The sequence below is a fragment of the Ambystoma mexicanum genome, chromosome 2p (genome assembly GCF_040938575.1).
Source record: "Ambystoma mexicanum isolate Mex_15411 chromosome 2p, UKY_AmexF1_1, whole genome shotgun sequence".
NCBI lineage: Eukaryota > Metazoa > Chordata > Amphibia > Caudata > Ambystomatidae > Ambystoma > Ambystoma mexicanum.
In genome coordinates, this window is record NC_090923.1 from 143,908,606 (window position 1) to 143,933,779 (window position 25,174).

The 25,174-nt window shown below is 49.8% G+C and overlaps 1 protein-coding gene across 1 annotated transcript in view; it reads left to right on the top strand.

The window, feature by feature from the left end:
- Positions 1 to 25,174, top strand: part of TXNRD3 (thioredoxin reductase 3) — a 311,226-nt gene that overhangs the window by 108,874 nt on the left and 177,178 nt on the right. The window contains exons 6-7 of the mRNA XM_069643385.1: positions 8,054 to 8,173; positions 8,564 to 8,706. Of these exons, the coding sequence (XP_069499486.1) occupies positions 8,054 to 8,173; positions 8,564 to 8,706 (263 nt within the window). The remainder of the gene's footprint in view (positions 1 to 8,053; positions 8,174 to 8,563; positions 8,707 to 25,174) is intronic.

Genomic DNA, 25,174 nt, shown 5'->3' on the forward strand with positions numbered 1-25,174 from the left:
CGCTCTCTCGAGCAAGCCCATGATCATCTGTCCGTCACCTGCCAACTCCCTTCACAAGCTGGGCTTCTCCCTCCAATTTTAAGAAGTCACATTTGACACCTACCCAGCGGCTCCAATACATCGGAGCAGTCCTCGACACATCCCTGGGGCAGTGTTCGCCTCCCAGGTGAGGGCTCATCACATTCTGCAGGCGGTGCACAAGTTTCAACGTGCCCAGAGTCTCCCGGCGTTCAATTTCTTGAGGTTGCTTGGCATCCTGCATTTTCCTGGTGCCAGAGGCCAGGCTGCAGATGAGATCCCTGCATTGGGATCTCAAGATGCAGTGGTCGCAGTTCTCCGGCAGGATGTCTGATCTCGGGTTTGCCCAGGATCTTCTATGGTGGGCCGACGAAGGCAATCTGATGAAGGGAGCACCATTTTGGCAACTATGGCCGGAGGTGACTATCGTGACGGACGCATCCCTCACAGGTTGGGGCTCTCATGCCAACGCGTTGACAGCCAGCGGACGTTGGTCTCCGTCGGAGTCCAGACTCCACATCAATCTGTTGGAGCTGAGGGCCGTCAGGCTAGTCCTGAAGGCTTTTCTGCCGTCTCTCCGGGGGAAGAATGTCCTGATTATGACGAACAATACACTGGCCATGCACTACCTCAACAAAAAAGGGTGGAGGGGGGCAGGGTCACTCCTGTTGTGCAGGGAGGTGATGCAGCTCTGGTTCTGGGCCATCCAGCAGGAAGTTTTGATGTTGGCAGTTCATCTGGCCAGAGACGAAAACGAGATGGCGGACGCTCTGAGCAGGCAGAGCACGGTCTCTCACGAGTGGGAGCTGGCTCAGGAAGTTCTTTTGGAGATCTTTGCCCTTTGGGGAACCCCACAAGTGGATCTCTTCGCCGCCAGTGTCAACCAGTAGTGCGATAAGATTCTGCTCACAGGAATTTCCTCCAAGAGGAGCCTTAGGGGACGCGTTCGTAGTGGAGTGGTCCTTCCCACTGCTGTACGTGTTTCCTCCAGTCCCTGTCATTCCGCAAGTGTTGCCGAGGTTATGGAGGTTCGGTTCCCAAATGATCCTCATTGCTCCGGCGTGGGCCAGGAGAGCATGGTACCTGGACCTTCTAGACATGTCCTTCTGCCCTCCACACCATCTTCCCTACCGAGACAACCTGCTCTCACTGGAGGCGGGGGTCGGGTTCTCCATCCAGAGGTCAAGTCTCTCCGCCTTCATGCTTGGTATCTGAAAGGTTGAGGTATAAGGATTGGGACCTCCCTGAAGACGTGATGGAGTTGTTGCTTTCGTCCAGAAGGCCCGCAACAAAATCCCTGTACCGTTGCCGTTGGAGAAAGTTCTGTGACTGGTGCAGGGTACACAATGTGGATCCTTTCCAATGTTCCATTCCTTTTGGTTTTGTCTTTTTTTGCTTGCTTTAGCCCACAAGGGCCTGCAGGTGGGTACCATTAAGGGTTCCCTGGCAGCTTTGTCCATTTTTAAGCGCTCATCTAAGTAATGTTCTTATCAAGATCCCTTTGATTTCTCAGTTTCTAAAAGGGCTAACTAATGTGTTTCCACCGTCGCCTTTCCAGGTCTCGGGATGGGATTTGAATTTGGTTTTAAAGTTCCTAATGGGAGCTGCGTTTGAGCCTTTACATTCTTGTCCGTTGCGACTGTTGTCCTTTTAAAACAGTGTTTTTAGCTGTGGTTACTTCCGAACGCAGAGTGAGTTGCAGGCACTTTCCGCCAAGCCACCCATTACTGTTTTCCATAAGGACATGGTTGTCCTGCGGGTGTGGCCTTCTTTTCTTCCGAAGGTTGTGTCAGAGTTTCATTTGAGCCAGAAGGCGATTCTTCTGGCGTTTGTATCCTCCTCCACATCCTGGTAAGCAAGAGGAGAGGCTCCATAGGTTGGATCCTTGGAGAGCTTTGAGTTTCTATCTCTCATGGATGTCCCGGGTCAGAGTGGAATATCGGCTCTTTGTTGGTTATGCTGGAAGGCGCTTGGGTCAGGCTGTTTCCAAACAGACCATGTCTAGATGGATCATTTTGACGATTTCTGAGTGTTAGTTTGGCAGGAAAGGACTCTCTACTAGGGGTGTGGCTGCCTCCACTGCTCTACAGAGGGGCGTTCCTATTCGCAATATTTGCGCAGCAGCCACATGGGCTCCTGTCCATACTTTTTGTCAGACACTATTCCTTGGACTCATCCATGGGCATGATTTGGCCTTTGGTAAGGGAGTCCTTTATTCAGCCATTTGATTGGGCATTCTAAATTCTTTTCCCACCTCCATGAATTGATACTGCTTTGGGAGTCTGTCATAGATGTGGAATACGTCGGAGGACACAATCCCCTCGAAGAACAAGTTACTTACCATATCTGGTAGCGTTCTATCGATGGGATGTTCCTCCTACGTATTCCACATCGCCCTCCCAGCCTGCCCCTCTACTGAATTTCCTATGCGATTGCAGCTTACGTTTCTGCAAGGCTATCTGCAGTCATACTGGCAGGAGTTCGGTGCCACACGTTCTGGGGAAAAAACTACAACTGAGGCTACGGGCGCTGTGTGTCCTATATATAACATCCGGTGACGTCGACTGTTAGGGAGAGTTCTCATTTTATGGATAATTTCCCTTACCTATAAAGTCCCCCAGCAGCTTTGCTGGATGTGAAGGGTTTGTTTTTTTTCTCCTGCTAAGAGTGAGACTCCCTTTATTTTTTTTCACTCTTAGGCATTTTTGCTATGTGTTCTAGGATATTTTGTTTAATGTCTATGGGGTTTCTCTCAGCTACATAGGAACCATCTTTATTAACATGTTACACTGCACCCTCAGTGCAGTGACACACGGGTGTCGTAGCGACCCCCAAACAGACTCCATACCCTGGGACTGACTACTGTCTCCCAGGGCATGTAAAGTCCCCATTGACTTTACTAGTACATTTCTGTGAACAAAACCAGTACAACTCATCTAACAATGGAGGTACTGAAAAGGGTTAATAGTTTTTCCCTTATGTTCATTTTCAAGAGGGTTCTGTACAGTCCCTCTATCAAAAGTTTCTGGCTGGTGGCAGTGGTTACTACCAAAAATATTCAACCGCAAATATTTTCCTATGGGATTTTCCCATTGTTCAAGGCTACCACTTTTTCTGACGGCCTCTAACATACCGCCGGTGTAGTTTAATATTAACTTGACTCGGTAGGTTTTATTTGCCAGCACTTTAATATAACTTCATTCTCGTGTCTTTCTCTAAACTCCTAACCCAGGTCGGGGATCCTTTGTTCGTCCGTTAAGCGGGCTTCTGCCGAGGAGCCCTCCTTTCGGCGCCAGTGAGTCTGGGGTGGGTCCATTGTGTGGGAGGGGGAGTAGGACCCCTGGACAGGGTTGCCTCAGCAACCCATGTCGCACTCTATCCTGATAGGCTGGAGGGTCTCCCGCCAGGATGACCACTCCACTGTGTGAGTGACTAGGCTGTATGAATGGGGATCTTTTTGCATAAAAGCAGGGTCCTGAGGACGAAGAGGAAGATGTCGCCACTGGAACTAAGAAGCCGAAGAGGAGAGAAGCCAAAGACCTCTGCAATGACTGAACCACCGGTGAAGTCCTGCTGCAGCATCTGACCACTTTTCTCCACCCGATGAGCGAAGATCTTCACCTGCAAGATCCTTCTTCCCTTGAGCTGGTGGGGCCATCCATTTTGCCAATCGCCTTCCCGGACCTGCCTTGGTCGATTCTCCCGTACCCTGTACTCGGAGGCCGGATAGCCAGGCACCAGTCCACCCGGACCGCGATTTAAAGGGGCGTACCTTTTATTTGTCGGGCAGCACCGCGGCTAGTTTCATCCCTGGGAAGTGCTGTAACTGGAACCTTCCTCCACGACGAGAGCCTCTCTTCCTCTGCTGGATCACCCGAACTGCAGGAACTACCAGGAACAACCGCCACCGCAGGAGCCACTTCATTTTAAAGGTACATTGATCCGCCAGGCCGCCCTTTCTTCGCGGTAGCACTAAAGGTGTTTAAATACTTTACCTACCCGTTGGGTCAGCCGCCCCTCTCTTAACATTGTCTTTCAACTTCTGCAGCCACCTTTTCAAAATCGTTAACCAAAGACTTCACTGCAGCTACAAGAACATTTCGCTCCTGGGCCCTTGCCCTGTACCACAGACTCTGGCACAGGCCTACTGACTCTGGCTACATTGGTTAGAACTGCCTTCCTTAGATTGATTCTCAACTAGAACTGTATTGATGCACCTATTTATAACTACCCTTTCCTTCCCCTTTCTAAACCTTGTGAAATGCCATTTTGCTCAGTTTTCATTTAAGTATTGCCTATACTGATTCACTGTCTTGCTTAATCTGGTTCACAAACTAAGTGTTGTTGGGGTGTGTGAAGCTATTTCTATATAACTTGTGCTTGCCCTCCCTTGTGAGAAATTGATAGAGTATCCCTTGTGTGTAGTTTTCACTGTGCCGTTTTGCTCAGTTTCCACTCTGGTTCACTTGGTCTACAATTTAACTAGTGAGTATGTATATCTTTCCTCTGACTTATTTAACATGCTTTAAGAACTGATAGATGTCGAACTACAAGTGTATAAAATAATAATCTACTTTTTAATACAAAGCTTTGGTCCGTGCTTCCTTGTCCCATAGTACTAAATCCCTAATGTTTAAAGCCTGAATACTGCTCATCTCTCTCTTGAGATGTCTGACTGCTTAGCCACAGCTACCAACTAAATCTGTGGTACAGACTGATGCCAAAGGGGATTTTATTGCATATACCTGTAGTCTTAATCTTCTGTAGTGCTCCCTAAGGGAACTGCACAGGATTCTGCCTAACAGGCCTGATGACATTTCTGTTGGTGCTGGAGATTGACCAAAGATTGGGGGTGGCTGATGGGGAGGAACACACGACCAAGCATCATACTAGGTGTGACAACACTTCTGATAGGGTAAGTGCATAGAATATATTTAGGGGAGGGGGAATAGACCGGGAGAGGACTAGAAGACTGAGAAGCAGCGAGTGTGGTGAAAGCGAGGAATAAGCAAAGCTGGCGAATAGTTTTATAGAGCTCATAAGCAAGTGGAGAGCGCAATTCAAGCCGCAGAGGTCCGTACTGAACACAATGTTGCAAGAGATCAGCAAGTGCAAACCAGGATAGCCAGGATTCAATTCGTAGATGGGCACATGTCTCATGGTCACCATGATTACGTGATGCTTAAGGAAGTCCAGCATGAGAACGACGAGATTGGTGAACCAACATGAGTCCAAAAGTCAAATAAAAGCATCCGCAACAAGGCAGTGATAGTGTCGCCATTATGTGTCGATACAGACTCCCACAATGGGCAGGGAGGGATTTGGTTACAATTGCGAGTTGTACAAGAGTGGCTGGCAGTGGTGTTACCTTTATGACTTTTAGTCTTTACTACTCGCAGGCTGTTAACTCGGCCTCAATAATGCACATTTCTTCTAAAATGGTGGGCTCCTTCTTTGTTCGCCATTTCCTGTATGCTTACACTTCCTGTGTGTTAGGACAGTTTTTCTGAAGTCCCACTAGGGGCCTAGTAAAACCATTTAACTGAGACGATATAAGACTCCACTCTTAGTATAAGGCTGTACCACCTGAGTTCAGGGTAGCATAGACAGGGCAGCCAGGCTTATCTTAGAAAGGAGACAGGGCTGTAGAACCAGTACAATGAAATTGTAATACAAGAAACACAAACACTATGTATTGTAAAAAATAAATGGTTTATTTAAAGAAAAGTAGGCCCAGATAATACTTGGGGTTGGGGAGAATGAGTTTAATCACTGATCATATAAACACATTATAGAAAAACACAGCACAATGCTTGAAGGGTAGATAGACCAAAGCGCATAACCTAATTTGGAACACCTAACAGGAGTTCTAGGGCAGTCAAACCAGTAGTTATTTTTTATTTATTTTTATTACTTTCAGTAATAGGAATGGTAGTAAACCCTAGCAGTTCTATTGTGATGCTCAGCAAGAAATAATTTAGTAACCCAACTGGATAATATACTTTTTGTGAAGAGTGGAACACTAATTCTAGGTCCAGTAAAACGCCTTTAATTCTTTGTTATTCTAGGGGAGATGGAACTTGCGGTTTAATATTTAATTACAGTTGCTTTTCATTTCAGACTAAGGGAAGCAATAACTTATTTTAGGGTAGCACAGTTATACTCCATGTAAGTAAAACCTATACACTTTTTACAGGAGCTATAAGCAATTTATAAAGCCAAGACTGTTTTGGTCTGTGTACAACAGACCAGGGAAAGCAAAACCCAGTGTTATACTTTGACTGTTATGCTGGGTTGGTAAAACCTAATGCAGACTTATTCTGGGCAGGCTAACGGCAAATCGGAGAAAGTTAGACCCAGTTGGGGACATTCATAAATGTATATTAACTGGAATAGTGATGTGAAACGAACAGCATTACTTTTTGAAAGAGGCACAACCAAATCACAGGTGAGTAATACAACCTTGCATCTAATTTTTGTTAGAATGGCGAAACGGTTTCTAAGGACAGAAATATGCTACTTATACTTTTCAGAATGGCAGAACATTTCTAAGGTAATAACTTTTGTAATTGCTCCCTCTCGGAGTTGGTTACTAACCAAATACTTTTGCAAGTAACTCTTAAACACTTGGTCTCTTTTTCTAGGGAAAAGGCCCAGTCTCTTTTCTAGGCAAAAGGCCCAATCCTTGCAAGTCTTTGCCTTATTCTTGGAGCAGGAGTGTTCTCAGTGGCAGAAGGGGGGGGGGTCACTAGGGTCTAGTGTCAAACGGTCGGATCAAGCTAAGTTCTTAAGGAAGACTATTAGTAAAAGTAAGTACTCTACTTTTAGAGCTAGTTGGGGCTTCAGGGAAGGGACCCTAGGCGGGTTCCAGCTAGGGCCTGGGTGCACTGGACGAGAGGACTCCTAAACGCAGAAAAACATGGAATAATTGACTTAAATGTTCTGTTGCTTCCCACAGTGCCAGAAATATTAAAGACACTCTAGCTTGAACACAATGGGTTCTTCAGCTGAAGTGTGAAAGTGAGCACCTGTCATTGGTACATCCATATCATGTGTGAGGGCTAAGGCGACGGATGGGATCCATGAAGGTTTACCCTTGCATCTGGGATCTCCTTTCACATGGTCACCATACCCACAAACCACACACTTGCCAAATGTCTTTTGGAATGTGGGTTTCTGGTAACCTCCCTCTGGTTTGTATCCAGAGTTTTCACTAGCCCTATGAGGTTGTTCATGGGGACATTTACCCTTGTTATTGTTGTGGTCCTCTTTTGTTTGGGGGATTTTTGGAGGTATAATTTCATCATTCTTATTATTCTTCCCATACTTTCTTGTGAGGAACCCTAGAATCATGCAAGTAGACATGTTGGCCACCCACAAGTCAGCAGCTAATGCGACACTTCTCTGGGTCCATTTCCTTAGCCAGCAAGGTACTGTCTCGGCACCAGTCACCATAAATACTTTCTAGCATGAAAAGCCATCTCATTCCATCATAAGGGCTCACTGTGTAGCCCTTAATCCACCCATCTAAGTTGTTCAGGCTTTCACACACCATTGAAAGAGCGTGACTTAGTTTTGTGTAAACTAAAATCATGTCGTCTGTTACATGGCGCCTCGGTACAATGCTTCACTGTGGCTTGTCTGCTTGGGACGAGTCCCTAAAATCTTTAGTTTGCAGATTATCATTAAAATGGTGTCCCTTTGGGCAAATATTAGTAAATATGTAATGTAAATCTTTGAAAGCCAACTGTGCCATATACGGTCTATTGCTCCCCAAATCTAGTGTTCCCACCCCATCCTTCCCCACCCTCAACAAATCTGATCATGTACTCTCAACACAACTATACACAACATAAAATCATATTTTGTCCTATTCAATGAAGGTGTTCTATAATGAGCTTTTCTGCTCCTTAAATTGTTTTACTAATTCTGTACAAAATCAAGCAACCATAAAACAAGAACAAGTGTTTTATTTTTGTTAATAATTTTTTTTTTTTACACTTGCCTGTAAAATAATGTACGTTTTCTTTCCTAGGCCTTGGAGGTACTTGTGTAAATGTAGGCTGCATTCCTAAAAAATTGATGCATCAATCTGCGCTACTGGGACAAGCGTTGAAGGATTCCAGAAAGTTTGGCTGGGAATACGATGAACAAGGTTGGTTATTAATAGTCATTTAATCCTTCCTTAATGCAACACTATTTTCAGAACACGTGTGGATCAGCCCAAGTGGGGCACTCTGAAGCATACGGTCTGCCATTTTTGCTTGTGTTCATAGACATTTGGCTCTCAGCCCTTTGTGAAATTAGTGTTAGTAATACTACAAGTTTTCTTTCATCGCACTATGGTTCAAAGGCCCATGGATTTAGACTGTTAATGGGTCTTTTTTTAAAAAAAAAATATATTTTTTTAATTCTCTTCTTGCTCTATGCAATCGTAAAGGTGAGGAGGAGTATTAATGCGATAGGGCCGTTTTGCTCTTGCTTTATTTAACTTCATCACTAAATGTACAGCAAATATTTTTCTAATTCCGAACTTCTGTTGTAGTAAAGCACAACTGGAATACCATGACTGAGGAAATCCAGAACTACATAGGATCGCTAAACTGGGGTTACAGGGTGTCGCTGCGTGACAAGAAAGTGACCTATGAAAATGCATATGGGGAGTTTGTTGAACCACATAAGATAAAGGTATGTAATGCCTGGTTAATCATTTTAACATTATGGTTCTGACACATAAAATGAACAGTGTCACTAGCTTTCAATTTCTATGCATGCCATCATTGTTTGGTTCTCCAGCATGGAGTCTGGCATGGATTCACATGCTCGTGAATATTCCCCGTCGTCAGGCTGGGAATCCTCAGTAAAGAAAAAATCAGTATCAGATTTTTACCGCACGTTAAAGTGTTAGGAGTCCTCCTGCTATACTCTCGAGCTTTTGCTGCATTTTTGCGCTTTTTCAGGGAGATTTTCACATTTTTTAGTTAAATCGAGCCTCAAGCTCCACCGGTTCTTCCGATCAACGGGGACCCATTTCGGAATTTCCTACGCCCCTCAAGGGTGAAGTTTTCGTCGAGTGACGCTTCTTGGAGGATTCCAGAAGATCTGAGGCCTACCATAGACGCGGCCCAGGGCAAGGGTAGCTCGACGCCCAGATCCAAGCTGTTCAGGAACTGCCCTGGATGCGTGTTACAGAATGTTTTCAAGGAGGACGAGCATTCGAGATGTCTCTACTGCTTTCATGAGGACAAGACTCACGTGGAGAAGGACTGCGAGTTCTGCAAGAACCTATCAGAACGGACCATGAGGGATCGTCGTTCCGCCTCGCCAGCTGGCTGGAGAAGGGCCCAGCAGGTGAGAAGAAGAAAAGATCTGAGCGGTCTTCTAAGTCCTGTGAGGGCGCCCCGGCGACGGAGGCCCAAGAGAAGGCTAAGCACCGCAAGTCCGCGGGCCCCGGGAGCGCCGAACGGTCGGGCTCTTCGGCTGCCAGGCAGGGTGCACCTTCCCCGGCACCATCAACCACGAGCCAACGCTCTGGTTCTGGGAAGGATTCCGGTCGATCGAGAAGCATTCATTCGAGAGGGAGCGAGGCGGTGACCCCCCCCACCAAACCCCTGCCTCCGCCCCCCCCTCCCAAGTTGAAGGCCTCAAGCGCGCCCAAGGTGGTGAAGGCCTTGAGTCACCCGGCTAAGGCCTCTATCCAGGGAGTTGTGGCGACCCTGGCAAAGCCTGTGGAGTGGAGGCTACACCAGTGGGGTCGACCTCAGGGCCTCAGTTTCCCTGCTACCGCGGAGGGAATCCTCTTTCCAGCCCATCGACAAGACCCACGTGAAGACCCCGGTGGAAAAAGAGGGGGGGGGGGGGGCGGTGGCCATTACGGACACAGATTCAGCCTCTGAGGAGGAGCTGGTGGAGGCCGTGAAGAGCCTCAACGAGAGGTTCGAGAAGGTACGATCCCACGGGAGAGATCCCGAAGAGGTGGTCGAAGATGGCGACAGCGCCGACGAGGCCCCAGTGGAGGAGCGGCCAGCCCTCCCGTCGCAGCCATTGCCCGAGCCTCAGGACAAATCGGCGGCCATTTTGATGGCGATCCAAACCTTATGCACGGAGATGAGGATGAGATTACCACGAACCTCGGCGGACGATCCAGAACCAGGCCCGTCGGGAAGCCCTCCGAGCAAGCGGAGGAGAGTTCATCCCCCCCCGCCCTTCATGTCCTCGCGCCCCGTGGAGCCTTCACCCCCCCTCTCCGGATCCCAGGGATGACACGGCGACGGACACGACGGGGACAGATGACGGTGGTGACGACGGGATGGACCTTCCATCACCACCCCCTCGGGCTTCCCCGCCCGATGAAATTGGCTCCTTTCACGCCATGATCGCCAGGACATCCGAGCTCTTCCAGCTCTGCCCCGAGGAACAGAAGAAGGAAGGATTCCTCTATCAATGGCGAGAGACCAAGAGAAAGACTGTCCTTGCGGTACTGTTACTCGACGATATCTGGGACGAGGGACTTGAGGTCCTGAAGAACCCGTCCACGACGCCTGCCAAGAGGGACCGGTACGAGAAGTAGTACCGGGTCCCCAACGCCGCCCCCTTGTGCCTCAGGGCTCAGCCGACGCCGGATTCGGTCGTCTCAGCGGCGGCCAAGAAGAAGGCGGCGGGGGCAACAGCTTCAACCTCCACTTCCCCACCTGACGGCGAGGGAAAGAAATTGGACGTCATGGGGCGACGGGACATGGCGACGACAATTAATGCTGCCAATGCCTTAGCGATTGTGGCCCGTTACGACAGGGAGCTATGGTACAAGATAGCTCCCCTACTGGACTTCCTACCAGACAAGAGGGCGGAGGCCCTAGAGATCTGCAGGAATGTGAGGTGGTGTCAGACCATGCCAAAACGGTGGCAACGGACATTGCCGACAGCGGGTTTTGCCAGTTAGGCAACAGTGTTTGCCTTCGACGAGGCTGGCTCAAGGCGACAGACTTAGGTCAGGACGTGCAGACCAGGGTGTTGGACATGCCGTTCGACGGCAACAACCTGTTTGGGAAAACGGTGGATGAGTCGCTGCAGGCCATCAAGGCCGACACAGACGGCCTGAGCCCTGGGAGTCCTTCAGCAACGACGGCCCTTTGAGTGCCTTTCATGATGCCTACCCACGGGCATCCGGATCAAGCCCATCAGACCCGGGAGCAGGCATCCAGGTATTTAATAAAACCCCAGCAGCCCCGGCTGGGGGCTGTCTGGGTTCAGTCCTGGCGCCATAGTCGCCAGGCTCATAAACTTTACTTAACTCATGCAGAACATGCTGCAAAAGAATCCAAGCCAACGTGAGGCCTGGATGGGACTATTTTTTACTCTGGTGTGGTTCTAGGGACTTACCTGGAACTACTTTGGAGGCTATTTAAACCATGCCTGAACAGCAGCACATGCTTCGTGTTATTCTGCATCCAGCAGCGTAACGCTTACTGTGCCTGCAGTCAGCATCCAGTCTTCAGCCACGCCCGTCTCGAATCCAGAGCTCCTAGCAATAGAAGAAAGAAGGAAAGCTTAGAAAACAGATTATTTCAATCCTTACCTGAATTCCGGACCCATCACGTCTTCGAACTTGAAAAGGACATTATTCTACTCGCATCGCCAGCTGCAGCGCCGCGCCATACTCGCCAGTCCTCACAGCATTTTTCGATCCGGCGCAGCCTCAATCATTTTCTCTGCCGAATTCCACCATCTAGGGGACAAAAGAAAACTAAGGTGAGCCGAGAGAGCCAACAAATACAACCTATCCACCATAGACTTACCTGATTAACAACCAGAGGCATTATTCTGTAACAAACAGCAACTTCTTGCGCCACACCTGTAAGGAGAGAGAAACCAGCAATTTAAACACACGCATCTTTTGCCGGACAGTGTTGGGTAATACAGACACTTACCTCAACACCATCAGCTGCCACAAGACAATCTTCCCTTGGACCCAGCTGCAACACAAGAAAGGAATGTACAAGAGAACATCGGACATATTGAACTCTTTGAACTTTATACTTACGGGTTCTCGCCTGGAACCTCTGAGTCAATATTCATCCGGAACTCTTCCAACTCCCTCAAACCAGTGAAGTAACTGGTATCTACGCGCCCCTGCATTCCACGCAGGATGGAGAGTTCATCATTTACAAACATAAGGTGAGCTTACAGAAAGTGAATATCGGTGGTGATTCCCTTTCTCCACTTGCAGGAGAATATTTCTACGGGTCAAGCAGACGAGATTAGGCGGTCCAGTCTCATCTCTGCACTACGCTTCACATTGGAGGAGGTCGCAGCTGTCCGGGTCCAATCGACGCTCCTGTGAGAGCCAGGTGAGCGTAACGGTGCCGGAGGCAGATGGGGGCACTCCAAGGGACAGGCGGTGGTTCCTCTACGTACCGCCAGGCGCCCGCTCCTCGTCCCAGAAGGCCTACAGAGGTCGCAGCAAACGGGGAGGATGCCGTCATCAAGGAGGCCAAGGTGCCAAGGCCGCCTCCAAGCAAGATTGAACCGGCCGTAGCGTCGGGCCCCCACCGAAGCACCCCGGTGGGAGGCTGGCTGGCGAAGTTTGTCAGCGTGTGGGAATCCATCTCCACCGACCGTTGGGTGCTGGATGCCCTGGCCCACGGGCGCACACTCGAATTCCAAAAGAAGTGTCCCCGCATTCCTCCCGTGGCCTGGAAGGAAAAGCACGCCCCTCAACTGCTGTTGGAGGTAAAAGCGATGCTCAAAGTTGCCATTGAGCTCGTCCCCAAGAGGCTCTGAGGCTCTGGAGTATACTCAAGATACTTCCTCGTCAGAAAGACAGGCGGTTGGCGCCCCATCCTGGACCTACTTCCGTTGAACAAATACATCAAGGCACAGAAGTTCAGGATTGTCCCTCTCCAGCACGTGCTGGGACAGCTGGAGGAGGGCGACTTCCTATCGTCGTTGGACTTGGAGGATGCTTACTTCCACTTCCCCATCCTAAAAGGACACCGAAAGTTCCTCAGATTCGTAGTTCAAGGACGCCACTACCAATTCGGAGGTCTGCCATTGGGATTGAAGTCGGCACCCAGGGTGTTCACCAAGTGCCTAGCACCAGTGGCGTCGCGGCTGTGCCTGCAGGGGATCCACATCTACCCCTACCTGGACGACTGGCTCATCCGTGCAAGGACAAGAGAACTCGGCGTCGAGCACACGACAAAGACCGTCCACTTACTCACAGAGCTGGGTTTCTCAATCAACTACCCGTTCCGTCGCAGGTGGCACTGTTTCTGGGAGTGAAGCTTGATACAGTGGAACGATTGCCGTCTCCGTCGGAGGAAAGGATGAAGGCCATCTTAGAAGGTGCAGCTCCTGCTAGCCACAGACGTGGCCAGGGTGAGATCCATCAAGTCCCTCCTCGGAATTAGGTCCTCGTGCATCTACCTAGTGCGCCTGTGCAGGCTACGGATGTGTCCTCTAGAGGAGTTCCTCGACGCCCGCTGGATGCAAGCGGCGGGTAGCTTTGAAGGCAAGTGTCATGACCACTGCTTTCAAGGAGTCAGGACCTACCCAACATCCTTGGAAGCAGGCTCATAACATATCGGCACCAGCAAGTCCCAATAGGGACCTTGTCCTGGCACCGGTGGTGCCAGGCTCATAGTAAGGATCCGTCCCGGCACAGGAAGCGCCGGGCTCATATCGTGTAAAAGTGCTTGGGTGAACCTACCTGGAGCAGACCATGCTGCTTACTTACCAGCAAGATGATGCTTTACTCTCTTCTGGCGGGGACTACTTTTCCTTCTGGGTGGGGCAGGCACCACTCCCTGGATCATTGCTGCTGGAACCCTTCTGGAAGCAGGAACTCTTTTACCTGGGCGAGGCTGCTGTGGAAGAAGACACCTAAGCACTCCTATGGGCTATTTAAACCACACCCAATTGGTACCACATGCTTCGCGTTATTCTGCATCTGCAGCAGGACGCTCACCGTGTCAGCTCCAGCGAATCTTCAGCTCCGGATCCTGTAATTACGAAAATTACCTGCTGGGAACCAATCTTCAATCTTCAGCGGCTCCTGCAAAACAAAAGGCACAGGTTAGACCAAGGCAAAGTTAGCGCTTCAACTCACCCGATCCATCGGCAGCATCCAAGACGTTTTTTCTGCATTTCTCGTCCGGCATCAGGCCTGCAAAGACAAAACATTGGTTAGTAACGCTTGGTTACAATACTGCTTACCTGTGTTGCGCTTGCTCCAACCTTGCTCGCACTGCATTCCGGCACCTGTAGAGACAAAAGGGGACATTAAGGTGCATTCTACGGCCCCAAAGCAGCCTTCCTACTTACGTGCCTTCGAATTCATCATCTTCTCGTTACGCTCTCTGCCACGAATCGGGGAGAGCATCTTCTTTGGCATCGACAGCATCTGAAAAGTAAAAGACAGACATTAGGGAAAACGACATTTGAAGAGAGCAATCTAAAGAGAACTTTAATACTTACAAGTCACGCTCGTGCAGCAAACGGCGGCTTCGCTCTCAACTACCCTCTGCAATCAAAAGGCGGAACTCACATCCAGTGAAGTAACTGGACCCAGCGCCCCTGCACAAGACGCAGGATGGAGAGCTCAGCATTCACTTACTTAAGGTGAGCACAACAATCACCCGAGTACCACGGGAGGAGAGGGAGAGAGGGGCTAAGAACTTCTCCCAACCTTCCAGCCACTAATACCTTGATTTTCCACTTGCAGACACCTCACTCTGCAGGTCAAGCTTTCGGTGAGGAAGGGGTCAAATCCGGGAGCCAAACGAATCCTACGCCTAACGTTGAAGACGTTTTCACCGCCCAGTCAAGACCAGCGCCTCCGAGGGAACCAGGTGAGCGTTACAACAAGATCCCGCTCAACAAGGTTTTCCGTCGGGGGGGGGGGGGGGGGGGGGATTCAGTGATGGGTCACCCGTGCGCACCTCACGGTGGGCACGGACTTCCAGACCCCGGCACATCAGGAGACAGTGACGACGGACGCCTCCCTGGAGGGATGGGGTGCGCAAACCGGAGATCTCCACGCAAGAGGCCTTTGGCTCCCGGAGGAGAGGTCTCTCCACATCAACATCTTGGAGCTCTGCGCCGTGTTCTGGGCGCTTAAGTCGTTCCTCCCGTCCCTCAAGGGCAAGGTCGTGAGGATCTTCACCGACAACACCACCACAATGTTCTACATCCGGAAGCAGGGAGGCACCAGATCCCCAGCCCTATTCAAGGAGGCCCAGGATCTGTGGCACTGGGCTGTCTCCCAGTGGATGTTTCTGGTTCCCTTCCATCTGGCAGGGATAAAAAACACCATTGCCGACTCACTCAGCAGGGAGCTGCGCTCGTGCCATGAGTGGGAACTAAAGTGGATGGGCTCTTCCAACGATGGGGGCAAACCCTAGATCGACCTGTTCACGACGGTGACTAACTCCAAGAACCAGAGGTGCGCCAGCAGGTTTCCCCAGCCGAGGAGCATGGGTGATGCTTTCTCGTTCCCCTGGGACGGCCTGTTCCTGTATGCGTTTCCTCCGTTGCCGCCGCTGCTGCTTCGACTTATCAGCCAGCACAAGAGGTCCCAGTGCAGGATGATCCTCATCGCACCGTTGTGGCCGAGACAGATCTGGTTCCCGGACCTTCTGGACCTCTCAGCGTCCCCACCTGTCAAGCTGTCTACAGACGCAGATCTTCTCTCTAGAGAGGGAGGCGCCATTCTTCATCACGACCCGGAGTCGCTGAACTTGCAGGCCTGGCTCCTGCAGCACTAGAGTTTGGAGGCTACGATATCCCGGCTGACTGCAGAGGTTCTTGCAAAGGCCAGGGCCTAAGTGCTACGGACATAAGTGGAAGAGGTTCTCTGTCTGGTGCCGTGCACAGAAGATCAACACTCTACGGATTACGGCACCTCAAGTGCTACCATACCTACTGTTGCTGGCCAAAGCTGGACTAGCTCCCGCTTCCATCAAGATACATCTGGCAGCGATCTCCCGATAAACCAGAACTACGGGACGGCCTTCCTTGTGGTCTCATTGACTGGTGAAGGAATTTATGAAGGGACTGTTCTGATCGTTCCCGCCGGTGAAGGCTCCAGCCCCGGCATGGGAGCTCAACGTGGTGCTGCCTAGGCTCATGCGGCCGCCATTCGAGCCTTTGCATTCAGCTCCGTTGAAGTTCCTGTCATGGAAGGCAGCGTTCCTTGTGGCCATCACCTCCGCACGACGCGAGGGAGAGATTCAGGCCCTATCCTGCAAGCCTCCATACTTGACTTTTCACGATACAAGGGTGGTGCTGAGGACACACCCCTCTTTCATGCCCAAGGTACCGTCGGACTTCCATCTTAACGAGCCCTTGGTGTTACCAGTTTTCTTTCTGTCGCCTTCGTCGCCAGTCGAGAGAACTTTGCACTTGCTGGATGTAGCTAGAGCGCTTAAGTTCTATGTGGACCAAACGAAGAGTTTTCGGAAGACATCACATCTGTTTGTGAACTTTGGACCTCTGAACCAAGGGAAGGCTCTCTCGAAGGCTTGCATTTCCAGATGGCTCTCCAGCTGCATCATGCACTGTCATCGGTTGGCCAACCGACCGTTGCCCGGCAGTCCGAGAGCCCATTCGACCAGAGCGATCGCTGCTACTACGGCGTTCTTGTCTGGTGTGCCCCTGCTGGACATCTGCAGGGCTGCTACGTGGAGGTCGACGCACACCTTCACGATATTCTACTGTGTCGACCGGGATTCCAGGGAGGAGTCCAGAGTCGGCCAAGCAGTGCTACGCAACCTATTCGCCTGAAGGTGGGCCTGGTGAGGAGGTAAGAGTTGCTTAATGTTGCGTTTATGTAATGATTAATGTTCAGCCTTTTGCCACCTCCCGTGGTTGTGCATGCGTGTGCTGCTATGAATTCTTATATTCATGAGCATGTGAATCCATGCCAGACCCCATGCTGGAGAAGGAACAAGTTACTTACCTGTAACTGTTGTTCTCCAGCATGGGTCTGGCATGGATTCACATGCGAACCCTCCCTCCTTCCCCTCTGCGGCTCTTCACTTGGTCATATTGCCACTTTACGTGCTACCAAATCTGAGAATGGCTGCCAGGGGAGGGGCTTAGGGAGAGGGCAGTCATTGGCTGGGGGCAGTATGACCCAGAGATCAGTGATTGGTTACTACTAAGAAAGACAGATCAGAAACTGATACTGATTTTTTCTTTACCGAGTAGTCCCAGCCTGACGACGGGGAATATTCATGAGCATGTGAATCCATGCGAGACCCATGCTGGAAAACAGTTACAGGTAAGTAACTTGTTTCTTAGATGCCCTTCTGATGCACAAAGGAACAAAACCCACCGAGCGTTTTTCTTCGTTCATGTGAGCAGATATACTTGTTATGGGAGATTTCCTAAAGTCTACCAGCAGGTGAGACTCTATAAAACTATCCATTAGTATACAGGCCTCAAATCTTAGTATGTCTGTACTACCCAAAGGTTTGGCAGAATGGACTGCTAAAGTATTAGATTCACTGAAAATCATTTCAAAATAGTACTGTTGCTAGTGCTGAATAACCTTTTCATTACAACAGAACATTGTCTGAGTGACTTTACAAATGAATGGAACTATCATTTAGAGGGCTAGTTCGGTCAAATTGTATGGTCCCAATCGATCAGGCATGTATTTTAGAGCATACATTGATCGTTGTTAAAAATTCCAATGCCCCTTAGCCAGGTTTTTAACACATGCGAAAAGGACTGGTCGGGTACTGCCATCTTGTGCTAATCCTATCCGTTGATTCATCGCCCTAAGTTCAAGTGCCTTAGCGTCACTGTAAAGACTGGAGGGCGGGGTCTGTACTTCTGCTCTCTATATGGTAGAGGAGAGGCACAGAGGACCCCAGCCAAGATTCACTATTACCGTAGCAATGGACGAGCAATCAAGTCCTAGCTTCTCGGGAGGTGATGCTGGCTGGTTCTTAAGTACAGTGTAGTCCCTAAGTACCCGCAAAGGAATGTCCACACACTGTATTAGTTAACTTTGAACTTTATTATGTAAAGACTGTTATTTCCACAATCACAGTAACTCACTTTGTGCTCAGTGAATCTACAATGGCAAATATATACAGTTCTAAGTGGTACCACAATTATTATTCGATTCCTTTTAAAGTGCATCAACTGTACTCTGGTTAAATGTCACACAAATCAATTATTGGAGGTAACCAACAATGGACATGGGAGGAAAGCAGTTGGTTAGAACAATTGGCAGAATACTGGCCCTGTTACCTAGACACAGTTCTGTGTAGAGATGCCCCCCCCCCCTCCACCTAGATCAACCCTTCCCCCCACCCCCCTGGGCAACCTGTAAAGTAAAGATATATCACATGCCCAGTCCATATATTGTTCTAGAAGTCCTTTCCTTCTAAAATAGTTCTACAACTCCAATGTACCTGGAATAGCAGAGTTCGTCGTCGACGGATCCTTCTAGAGCAGCTCCCTCTTGAGGGCCTACCTTTAAAGCAGGAGCCACGGATCGTCGAGATCCCATGAGGAAAATGGTGGAACGACGACCGTGAGGTGGCAGCTTCGTTTCCAGTGGTGCTCGTTGATGACGGAGCGTTGGCATCCTGCAAGGAAGAGGCATGCGGGGCACCTCGGTGACGATAGTTCACGACCCCAAAGAGTTTGTAGAACTATGGCCCAGCAAGGTGTCGAGTCGTCGGCGTCTGTGGTCTTTAGGTGGTGGGAAACCCACCGGCGGATGCTCGTCGGCGGCCTCTACTTTCTCCGGCGGGACAAAGAGGTCGAGGGTGCAGGCGTGAGCGTCCTTGGATCAAATATTACTTGGGCAAAGGGAGCACGGCGGCTCCGGTCAGCAACGGCGGTCGTCTACTGTGATGGACAAGTGTGTCGGGGTGCTTCTCCCTGTGATTCCGCGGCGGTCCCAGTCTCCGGTCAGCAGCCTGTCGTAGGTCTGTCTACCAGGGAGCTTTGACAAAGATCAGCTGGTGCACGATGGTCCCTCGTAGCTCGGGTAGAGTGCACCTATCCAGGTCCTCTCTGGTTCAATCCTTGGAGACGCAGCAACTTTCAGATCGATGAGGTAGAACCGCAGCAAGGCTTCTCTTCCAGAAGGGCTTCAAGGTTAAGCTTCAGTTTCAACTCCAGTTTCTCTTCAGCTTCTGAACACGAATTCTAGCAGTGAGAGGCCCCCAGATATACGAGTTGATCTCCCATTCATTCTTCTGGGTCACACTCGGGCAACCAATCGATCAGAAGGGCAATCATGCAGGCAGCCAATCGGGTGCAAAGAGCATTCAGGCCATTCACCTCTCTCCAGACATTCACCACAAGTTGTTTATCGGGACAAGTACCCAGCCATTCAACACTCCACACTGCATTCATACCAGTTTCTGCCAGGGCTGTCTCGGTCATTGTGTCAAACACCAGAAACTAGACATCCACAACAAGAAGTGCATATTCGTCACACACTCCATTCACCCATGTCCCACCCACAGGGTGTACCTACAACATACAGTCACTGGGAAGGCTCCAGCCAGTCTGGTCTGGACTTCACAACACCATATATGGAACATCCACCCAACAGCCAGTCGGGGGGAAGGGACAGAGTTGGGGCTTCCCAGGACTTTGGGAAAACAAGGTAACGGGCAATAGAAAGCAAGAGGCCACCGGGGCCATCTGGTTTCCTATCTGGAATCAACTGATTCCAATGCCAGGGCCTGGGTATCCCAAAATGGAGGATAATCGGAGCACCTGTCAAATTCAGCATGGAGCTGCCACCAGCCCATACCCTGCTCTGTGGGCCACACGTAGGTGCCCAAAAGCATACACTAGGGGCACAGGGTTGTACCCCCACCCATGGGTACAATAAGGGTATCCCATGGGTCTGTACACTAAACCAAAAGAGCTGCACCGCCAGGAGTCCCACATGAACTGTGCGGAAAACACAACAGAACACTCGAGAAAAAGCAGTAAAGGACAAGGATACAGAGGCTCTGTCCCTCTGATGCATTTCCAGCATCAGTCACTAATTCAGTTTGCTGACCTCACTAGGCGCTCAGTGAGATGCCTTTTTTAATGACCTTAGTGGGCAAGGTAGCCAAACGTACACTGTCATGACGGTGTCTAATGCAAAACCAGGAACATAAACGCACACATCCACAACAGACGCAAAACGGTCTGTTTATTTTGAAGAAAACAGCAATAGTCAGGAGCGTAACCAGTAGTTTTAATTATGGCATAACTCTGAAAAGAGGTAGTTAAGTTCTGAAAACCTGGTTAAGCTTTTCCAATCGAGGCTATAGCTAGCGAACATTGCATGGTTCTCATTTTTGCTTCAACTGTCAATGGTGATATTGATCCGAGTCATCTGTCTTTGAATGGGAAAGACTGGCTTCCAGAGAGCTTCCTTAGAGACTGTCATCCAAGATAGCTGCCTCGATTGAAGAGCTCAAAAATCAGTTCCGAGATGGGCAGGAATGGTTGGGATTAACCATAGGGATTACATTTGTTAGGGGCAGGAGATGGGAGGGATTACAATTGTGTACCCCTCTTCAAATATGCTTCAGTGCTTTTAACACTTCGACTAGTGGGACAACTAGACTTGACGTCTTCTCGCTGTTGTATGCGTCAAGAGCCTTCACAAGTGTCCTTGGACTGCCAGGTGGACTGTAGAGTTCTCTCGTTTGCTACCTCTCCAGAATTGTCACTGTTGGGCGTTCAAGCCCGTAACTTGGGTGGTTGCCAGGTTGTGCCATACATCGTCTTCTCTGGAATGGTCAGCGTCCTCTCAGAGGAACGTTCCCTGGAGCAGCTTCATTGACTGGAAGGGTGCCTGTTGCTGCCTACAAACAGTTGATTGTCACTTGAACTGTCCTTCCTCCAGCCTGTGAAGTTTCCTGAATAGGTGTGCATCGTGAAAATCTGCATTTCTTGATCGAGTGTGAACCAGCAACCCCTGGGCACCTTTCTCCCAAACAAAGGATGTAATACTGCTCTCCCAGTTACCGCCCCAATCCATTCCCACAGTTCTATGTAGTATACATTGGGTGAAAAGCCCTTTGTCGCATGTCTCCCTCTTACCTTTGGTCGTCAAACCTGGGTTAGCCTTGGGTCTGGAAGAGAGAACTAAATCTTCACCACAATCCCATTGAAACACTGTAGATAGTGCCTTCTTGATAGAAACCTTGTATTGAAACCTGTAACCTTGGTGCACTAGGTCCCACACATTTTAGGGCTGGATTTCTAAGTGATTTGTACTTGTGACTGGTTCTAATAATTTGACCTACATTTGAAGTTGCTGGTTTGACCTGGTTGGTTATATGGTGATGCATTGTAAGTGAACCTACTGATGAATGTGTGGATATGTTATATGGTTTTGTAATATTACTACTTGCCAGTTTAATTTCTCCATCATGGGGACTGGCATGGATTTGCATGCTCAAGAATATTCCCTGTCAAGCTGGGAATCCTCAGTAAACGTTTTTCAGTTTCGTTTATAAACGTTCTCCTAAAAACCATCACTGAGCTCTCGGTCTTACTGCACCCAAGCCAATGACTGCCCTCTCCCTAAGCCCATCTTCTAGCAGCCATCTTCAGATTTTTACTGCACGTTCAAGTGTTGGGAGTCCTCGTGTTTTGCTCTTCGAACTTTCTGCATTTTTCTGTGCTTTTTCGGTAGGAAAACGATTTTGTTCAATCGAGCCTGTGTGGTCCATTGCTTATTCATCCAATTAACGGGGACCCGTTTTTCGGATTTTTCAATGCCCCTCAAGAGCTTAAATCGAGTTTCTTCTTGGAAGCGTCTAGAAGACCTTCGGGCCTACACCATGTCGGAGGAGAAGGAAGGGGCTTCCCTCATCAAGCTCTGAGCCAGCTGCGGATTGCGCTAGGTTTTCACGGACAACGAGCATTACCAGTGCTTGTATTTTTTACACCCGACAAGAAGATTTGCTGTGGCTACTCCATGATGAATGACACGTCCGTCTGGCGATGTGTCCGAAGGCCAAGGCCTCTGCCCTGGTTGGACCACAGGGTCAGGCCTCGTTGGGATCCAGCCAACCTGAGCGGGCTTTGAAGTCCTTTGAGGGCACTCCTCCTGTGGGGGCCCAAGACAAAGCCAAGCACCGGAAGTCTGCTTCCTTCGTGGTCGGCGCACAAGCGGGTCCCGCAACGGTCAGGGTGTACTCATCGTCTCAATCTGCCTCGATCTCCAGCCATCACTCCAGTCCTTCGTCGAGGAGGAAATCTGCTGCCCCAGGGAAGCTGCGGGAGAAGCCGGAGAAGGCCAGGCAGGAATAGGGATTAGTCCTGCCATTGAAGGCCCTGTAGATCAGGCCAAGATTGAGGCTGCCCTCTCGGCTCAGCCCCCGGTGGAGCCAGAGTAGCGCTTCCTCCCAGGTGGGAAGCTTTAGCCAGGCCAGCAGAGAAGATTTGGGAGAAGGCTGGGAGAAGAGTATGTCGGACCTCAGCCCAAGGCTGACCCCTCCAAGACCTGAACAAAGTGTGGGGGGGGGGGGGAGTGGAAGAGTTTACAGGGCACAGACATTTCATTGTCCAATGAGGAAGACGTTATTTCCGTCCACACCATCCCGGAGGAGATGGGTGATGACTGCAACGACGAATGTCCATTTCCCTGCTGAAGGCAACGATGATAAAGACCGGCCAGGGGGTGATGACACAGGTGCTGGGCCCTTCATTCCTGTCTACCCCCCACAGCCCCCCAAGAAATCTGTCGCTGTACATTCTCGCTGTACATTCTCTCTCGCAACCCTCCACGCTCTCATGTTGGAGATCCAGAGGAGGATGCTGACGGCACCGCCAGCGACTCCACTGGCAAGGATTCCGTTAACCCCGGAGCCCCCTCTGCTGAAGGAGGAGGCACTCTACGCCTCAGCTCTAGCCTTATCCTCCCCCACCTCCCCCAACAGGGATACAGGGACGGACACAGCGATGACTGACTCAGATGACAAATGGCTCTCTGACACCACAGGTGTCTCCACCGAATGAAGTGGGATCTTTCCATTCCATGATCGCCCGTGAGTCGGAACTTTTTTCAGCTCATCCCGGAGGAGAAGAAAAAGGAGTTTCCTGAACCGATGCAGGAGGTGGGAAGACCATTCTGTCTCTGCAACTCCTGAAAGCCCAAAGTCACCATTGAAAAAGGAAGCATTTCACTGTTAAAAATGATGCTGCTCCGACGCAATTTTCATCTGTTCTTCCTCAAACTACTTTCATTAATAAGGCCCTGCCATACCCATTCATATCCCCATTGGGCTTCAGCAAAACCAAGAATGACCCCCTGAATGACAGGCTCTGTCAAACCAAATCTGAGAAAAATCAGCAAAGAAACTTCACTCTTACCCGCACGGGAAGCACGTTCATTTTTACAAAGTATCAAAGATCAGTAGTTCAAAGAAACTCCAGCTATCTGGGCTATGTCAATTTCGGTGCATCTGAATTTCAAATAAACTACTGCCCACAAGCTAATCAGTGCTGCTTTTTTACTCCTATTTCTTTTGTATATGTAGGAACACACTGACAGGCTTCCTCAGTGTGCCCCCATGTTCCATCCTGGCCAATATGTGCTTGACAAGTTGGTGCAGCCATCTTTTTGTCGCTGCAAAACATTTTTGAGGCCATGTTGCTCACTGGAACCAGCGGAACCATTTTGCTGTTTTTGCTGACGCGCAGCTTGGTTTTGGAGAAATTCTGTTCACTGGGTCAATGTAGCCCACATTCACGCCAGGGATGGAGGCAAGATCCTTCACCACGACCCAGGATCATTGAACCTGAAGGCCTGGCTCCTGCAGCATTAGAGGCATTAGAGTTTGGTGATTACGAGCTGCTGGCGGACTGCAAGGAGGTTCTTGCCAGGGCGTCGACTCTGCAGTGCTACAGACACAAATGGAAGCGCTTTTCGACTTGGTGCCAGTCGCAGAAGATTAACCTGCTGAGGGTCACGGCCCCCCCAGTCCTGCTGTACTTCTTGTTGTTGGCCAAATCAGGGCTGGCTCACGCCTCCATCAAAGTGCATCTGGCGGCCATTTCCTGCTACACCAGGTCACCGGGATGGTCTTCTCTTTGGTCGCACCGCCTAGTGACGGAGTTCATCAAAGGATTGTTCCATTGGTTCCCGTCCGTGATGTCGCCTGCCTCAGCGTGGGTACTCGACGTGGTGCTGACTAGGCTCATGAGGGGGCCCCCATTCGAACCAATGCAGCAAGCTTTGCTTAAGTTCCTGTCATGGAAGACCGCTTTCCTCGTGGCCATCACCTCTGCCAGGAGGTAGGTGACATCCAGGCTCTGTCCTGCAAACAACCTTACTTGACTTTCCACGAGACCAGGGTGGTGCTGCGGACATACCCATCCTTCATGCCCAAGGTTCCGTTGGAATTTCATCTCAATGAGTCTTTGGTGTTACCTGTTTGTTCTGTCCGATTTGTCGCCGGCTGAGAGGACTTTGAACTTGCTGGATGTGGCTTGAACGCTGAAGTTTTATGTGGCCCGCATGAAGGTTTTCCGGAAGACTTTGTTGTGAACTTTGGTCCTGTGAACCATGGGAAGGCAGTGTCCAAGGCTTACATTTGCAGGGGACTCTCCGTCTGCATCACCCATTGTCACTGGTTGGCAAACTGGTCGAGAGCCCCTTCTACCAGAGTGATCGCTGCTATGATGACGTTCGTCTGGTTTCCCCTTGCTGGACATCTGCAGGGCTGCTATGTGGAGGGTCCACACACCTTCACGAAATTCTACTGCGTCAACAGATTCCAGAGAGGAGTCCAGAGTCGGCCAAGCAGTGTTACACAACCTGTTCACTTGAAGGTGAGCCTGGTGAGGAGGTAAAATAAATTGCTTTTATTGAGCCTTGCCACCTCCTGTGGTTGTGGATGTATGTACTTGTTAGGCAAGATTTGGAGCAGTACCCGTTGCACTACAATAAGCTTGGCCTCCTGGCAATAGGAACCCAACCTTCTAAGTATGTACTACACAGGTTGGTAGTGTGGTTGAGCAGCCAGGCTTATCTCAAATGGGGTCAATGTGAGCAGTAGGGTAGTTACACAGATTCACAGTGACAAGTATCCAAATAAACACTTACACTCAAGGTTTCTTGATTAAACAATTATTAATTTATTTAACAGTCAGTTTGATTAAGCCTTCT